Source organism: Elephantulus edwardii, unplaced genomic scaffold, assembly GCF_000299155.1.
Source record: "Elephantulus edwardii isolate Elephantulus edwardi_28Jun2011 unplaced genomic scaffold, EleEdw1.0 scaffold00005, whole genome shotgun sequence".
NCBI lineage: Eukaryota > Metazoa > Chordata > Mammalia > Macroscelidea > Macroscelididae > Elephantulus > Elephantulus edwardii.
In genome coordinates this window covers 20,212,411-20,218,418 of record NW_006399755.1, presented here as the reverse complement: position 1 = coordinate 20,218,418, position 6,008 = coordinate 20,212,411, and the positions used below count along the sequence as shown (strand labels likewise).

Below are 6,008 nucleotides of genomic sequence, written 5' to 3'. Positions count from 1 at the left end.
CGGTACACTTACACAAAAATAATAAAATAAAAATTTAAAAAAAAAAAAGACGAACTGCACTGGGAAAATCTGCTATTAGGGACTCCTCCAAAGTACTAAAGAGAAATAATGTCGATCTAAAGACTAAGGTGAGACTGATTCAAGCCATGATCTTCACAATTACTTGCTATGCATCAGGGAGGTGGACAATGATTTAAGTTGCTAGAAGAACTGACTTGTGGTGCTGGAGAAGAGTACTGAATATACTATATACTACTAAGGGAGCAAAAAGGTCCATCGTGGAGACGGTTAAACCAAGCTGCTCCTTGGAGGCAAGGATTTTGAAGGTCTCTTTGACATACTTTATGCATGCTGCCAGGAGGGATTTGTCTTCGGAGAATGACGCCATACTTGGATGGGTGGAGGGACAGCACAGGAGAGGAAGCCTCTGAATGAGGTAGATTGACACAGTGACAGTGCCAATGGGGGTAGGTGTATCAGATATAGTGAGATTGGCTCAAGAAAGAGCAGGGTTCAAAGCTATTGTTCACATGGTCGCTAAAGAGTAATACCAACTCGATAGCACATAGGAGTAACAACCACTACCACATCAAACCACCTTTGAAAAGCTGACTGCCAGCTCTGACTTCTGAGGTACCTATAGGTACCACTCAGTTTGGCAATTAATTTTGTGTATCATGCTGTTGTTGCTGAATGCGATCAAGTCAGATATGACCCATAGCTGACCCTCCAGCAGGTTTTCAGAGGCAGTAGATCACAAGGAAGGAGACTGCCCATCCTTGTCCCGCAAAATAACTAGTCAATTTAAATCATGTATCTTTGAGATTGCAGTGCAGCTTCTTAGCTCTAGGCCACCAGAGGTCCCTATGTGCATCATACAGGGACTCATAATGTTTAGATGTAGACAGAAGAATTTACAAATCAAGAAAAATGATGAATGATAAAACAAAATATATTGGAAATAGAGGGACTGGGGTCTAAAGTCAGAACCAGAAGTAAGAAGGTAGAGGGGATCGTTTGTCTAAAGTTGAACTAATATACCCTGAGAAAATGAGAACTGAAGCAGAAATGGAGACTTGTACACCAATGCTGATAGCACTATTATTCACCATCGCAAAAATATAGAAACAGTCCAAATATCTAATCACAATGGAATGGATTAAGAAATCATGGTACAATCACATGATGAAATATTATGCGGCCCACAGAGCAATGATTTTGTATATTACTACCTAACTTGGGAGGGACTGGACAGCATTATGCTAAGTGAACTAGCTCAATCCCATAAGGACAAATACTGTATAATACCATTATTGTAGGATGTGTATGAGGATCTAAGGGAGTGGGGAGCAGAGGGGTCAAAATGGTGGGGCGGGGAGGGGGGAAATAATCATAGGGTCACACAAATTTGATGCATGGAGGGCAAGGTGGGTAAAGGATATGGGACAGATCTTGTGTGAAAAACAATATATCCAAACTTTGTAAGTAAACCAGTATAAAATAAAAATTTTATTTTAAAAAAAGATGAAGAGCTGATGTCTCAAATGGAGTATTGATTGAGGTTGCTAACACAAAGGAGAGAACTAACTAGACACTCTTCTTCAGAGTTGGAAGCAGTGGAAAGAAACAGTGAGATTTGGCTGTCATGTTCAGAGAGACAGAAGTATTCAGCCATTCACTTTCTCCACACTGCTCAGCAGCCTGGGAGAGGACCCGACAGCAAACTCAGTTTTATCACTAATGGTTCTTGTTCACTCAGTTTATAATTCTTTTACTCCTTTTAATGTATTTTGTTTTTCATTGTAACTACATTTTTCTGCCTACTATTCCAACTGAAATGGAACACTTTTATTCTCACTGGTATTTATCATACTTTGTGCCTAACGCAAAGCATGGAATCAATAAATATCAGTTTAAAGAATAACGTCACATATTTTTAAAACCAAACTTAAAACAACCCCCCAAAAATGCACTGCATAGCCGACCCTAGTTCCCAAGGCTGTAAACTGCACGGGAGGAGACTGTCTATCTTTCTCCCTTGGATAATTCAAGAAAATCATGTGCTTCTCCATCAGTTCACATGTAAGCCTATGACATCATAAAGACCAAGGCTACTACTTCCATCAGATGTTTAGAGAAACAATGTAACAAATTAGGATACACCCTTTAATTAGCCACTGGTTGCAACAAAACAGATCATTAACAGTAATGCTGCCTTGTTTCTTGACAGTCTTAAATACAGCTTCTAAATTCCAATACTAATTTTAAATGAGCATACAAAAAAACTAACCACATGGAACTTGGAAAGCCTAGACATCTACAATCCTCTTAAAATTAATTCTATTTACCTTTAAAATGTTTGTGTTGCTTTATTTTATGATTATTTCCAACAGATTTCATAAACTTCCTCAATTTCTCATTCTTTTGAATCATACACAACCAATTACAACTTCCCGATCCAGTTTGTTTAGATTCCATTTTGCACACACTCCCGTTGACACAAATGAACAACCTGCTTGGGAATGGAGCACCAACCTTGCTCAATATGGGTTAGGCACATAGTTCAAATCCTGCAGCTGCTCTGTGGGAGAAGGATGGGCTGTCCCCTCCTGTGGTATTAATTGCCTCTGTAAACCGATTGGAGGGTCAGTTACGGGTTGGTTCCAACTTGATGGTACACGACAACCAACACCACATGTGAATGTCAACTCAAAAAACCTCCCTCATTGCTGTCAAGTTGGTTCCCATTCAAAAACACCATCCACGGGGTTTCTGAGTCTTTCATTTCTTATGGAGAAGACTCATCTTTCTCCTAAGAACAAATGGTGGTTTCAAACTGTACACATTTCAGTTAGCATGGCAGCCTGATACCCTCAACCTTATGCTACCTTGTTGATATCCGAGAAACCTGGAGGGGTGAAACATTTTGTTGATCACTTTAATGACTGATGAATCTGAGAATACATTCTGGCTATCCAAACTCAGTGCAAATTAACAGAATCGTAAAGGGTAAACAAAAACGCCAACTGTTTTGCTTTACTTGCCCATTTAGAGGAAATGACAGACCAAAGAGAAAACACGACACACACCCACCCCCCAACTCTAGTATCTTTTTCTTTACACAAGAAACGCATGGAAGTATGTCTTAGAAGCGGTTTCTCCCAGACCAGAAATTAAGGGTACTGAAAACACACCAATCCAGGAAATAAAATAAAATCGGCTCCCTTCTTGATCACCTGTGTCCACCTCAAGAGCAAAGTATGATGATCACTGAAAGAAAGGGAGTGATCAATGGGGTAGGGAGTCTTCCCCTCCCAAAAAGCACAAAAGCCCCCTTGCAGGAGAACTGTTCAGGAGATAAGGTGCCCTGGCTGTAGCAATTAAAGCAATTGCTGCTACCAAAAAAGTTAGTGGTTTGAATCCACCAGCGACTCTCCGGGAGAAATATGTTGTGGTCTGCTTTCATAAGGATTTGTAGTCTTGAAATCCTATGGAAGGTCCCTATGAATCGGACTCAACTCGACAGCAGGGAGTTTAAAAAAGGTTTAAGATAATCAATGAGTATGTAAAACCTCCCGTGCATTTCAATGTCTTACCTATGTCTCCATAGGTCGGAATGGACAAGAAAGATAGTGTTTTGTTTGGGGGGTTGAGCAGATGGAAGGCGAGAGAGAATCGATGAACTGAAAAGTGTAGTTTGGGGGCAGGATCTGGTAGATCATAGGGGTCTGGAAGGAAAAGGTTACAGGCATGACGCAGGTCGGAGGCTCCACCAACGCACAGATCACGACCCGCAAGGTGCCAAGGGCAAGAAGCGCGAGGGCAGGGCGGCCCGGGACTGCCCCGGGACCCGAGCACCTCCACCGGCTTCCACGGGGCCCGAGCACCTCCTCCAGCTGCTTCGGGGCCCGAGTACCTCCTCTGGCTCCCAAGGGGTCCGAGCACCTCCTCCGGCTCCCCTGGGACCCGAGCACCTCCACCGGCTCCCACGGGGCGCGAGCACCTCCTCCAGCTGCTTCGGGGCTCGAGCACCTCCTCTGGCTCCGGCGGCGCGCCCCTCGGCCCCGCACTCGCCCGCGCTCCCCGCACACTCACCCAGATCATGAGGCTGTCGCAGAGCGCCAGCTCGGGCTGCGGAAGCGGCTGCGTCTCTTCCATGGCCAGGGCCGCCGTCGACTACGCACGCTGCAGACACCAGGCCCGTCCCCGTCCGCGCGCTCCGCCAGCAGCCAGCGTCGACGACCTGCACACACGCCGGGAAAGCTGGGTAGCCAGGCCCCGCGCCCGCGCCGCTCACGCGCCCAACCTCGCGCAGCCGACGTCGCGGCGTAGCCTCCTCGCCGCCGCCCCCACCTTCCCCGGCGCGCGCGCCCCCGTCCCCGCCCAGGCCGAGCCCACAGCACCTGAGCCCCGCCCCCCACCTTCGTCCTTCCCCGCCGCTCCCGCCCGCGCGGCTCCGCGGTGCCGTGCCACACTGAGTGACCTGTGCGCGCACCAGTCACAAAGAAGGTACCGCGAGTGGCGGGACGAGGAGGGCTGGGGGAGGGGAGAGCCGCACTAGGTGGCGCAGTAGGGATTGTTGATTGGACGCGCCCTCCTGGGATTCTGACCAATGAACTTGAGACAAGACTGAGCCTCCAGGGTGGAGCGGGAAGCGGTAGGAAGGGGTTTGTGACCTGGCAGGTGTAGGGAGGCAGGAGGAACGTTGTGCGTTTGCGCAGAGCGGTGGTTACATTGGCCAGAGCAGAAGTTACCCTTCTGGCCTGCCAGGGGATACTGGGTCCTGGCAGGGTGCAGGCATCCTCCTGCCTCCAGCTTTCTTCTTTGAAGCGCATCTTCCTTCCGTTGAACCTGTAGAGGCCCACCCTTCATTACCATAACGTCTTCAGAAACAGTAAATTCATCTGAATAAAAACCACTCCTTGGGAAACCATCCATGTGTAATTATGGCAAAGTCTAACAAGGCAAGAGGAGCTGATTTTTTCTTGGGTCCTTGTGGCAAACGAATGAGTTTTCTGCAAGGCTGTGCGTATTTAAAAAGACCATTTTCAGGTAGCACAATGAAAAAACAACATGATCTCTTAGTTCTTGAAAATCGTGGAAGATATAAATGTATGCTTCCTTTTTTCGATGAAGGGTAAAAAAAAAAACAAACCACCACCCAACAACTATCTTTTCTGATGTTGTTAAAGGGGGTGGCATTTATTTGAACGTTTATCAGGGTACTGACATGGCGAGGACTTTTGAGATGGATTAAAATAGTCTTGCATTTGATTGTCATTACTCCCCTCTTTCATATATTCGTTAATTAAAGCTCCGTGTGAAAGTGCAGCTGGTCCAATTATTTTGCTGCATGTTTGTATTTAGACATTGAACACTTAAGAATGATGTTTGGCTGAAATGAAAAACTTCTGATCTAACCATTCTCATTCTAAAAATATAGTATATTAATACGCTCCCAACCTCCTTAAATTTAGTCTAACTTATCTCATGGTGAGTCATTTTATATTTCTGGACACAGAATTTTCGAAATCTGGCTGAAAGGAAAGTACAGGGTTTAGGAATTGAAAATTTGGTCTATTGGCTTTACTTCCCAAGTAACACTTGGGCTCTGTTCACGGCTGTAACTACAATGCTAAAGAATGCTTAATGGCACTACTTCTTTTATAAACTCATGGGGCAATAATGATAATGGATGCTAAGAAGTTTAATGAATTATAAGCTCCTTTACAAATATGAACTACCATATTATCCATACTAAGAAGCCTTTGAAAATAACTTTTATCACAAAAAAGCCGCAGATGGTTGAATCTATAATTGATTGGAAATATTTAATTAGAATAACTGAATGTAATAGTTATACTTTTATACATACTGCTATATCATGTTGCTAGGAAGAGGCTATTCCTTTGAGAGAGAGATGATACTCCTAAAAGTGTCAGCAAAGGAGAGGAAGATCTCAACCAGATAGATTGACAAGGTGATTGCCACAATGGACTCTCTAATGT

The 6,008-nt window shown here is 44.8% G+C and overlaps 1 protein-coding gene across 1 annotated transcript in view; it reads right to left on the bottom strand.

The window, feature by feature from the left end:
• HOOK1 (hook microtubule-tethering protein 1) overlaps positions 1–4,355 on the bottom strand; it is a 71,259-nt gene extending 66,904 nt beyond the window's left edge. Inside the window, exon 1 of the mRNA XM_006879738.1 lies at positions 4,096–4,355. Coding sequence (XP_006879800.1) covers positions 4,096–4,158 — 63 coding nt within the window. The 5' untranslated portion in view covers positions 4,159–4,355. The remainder of the gene's footprint in view (positions 1–4,095) is intronic.
• Positions 4,356–6,008: the final 1,653 nt, after the last annotated feature.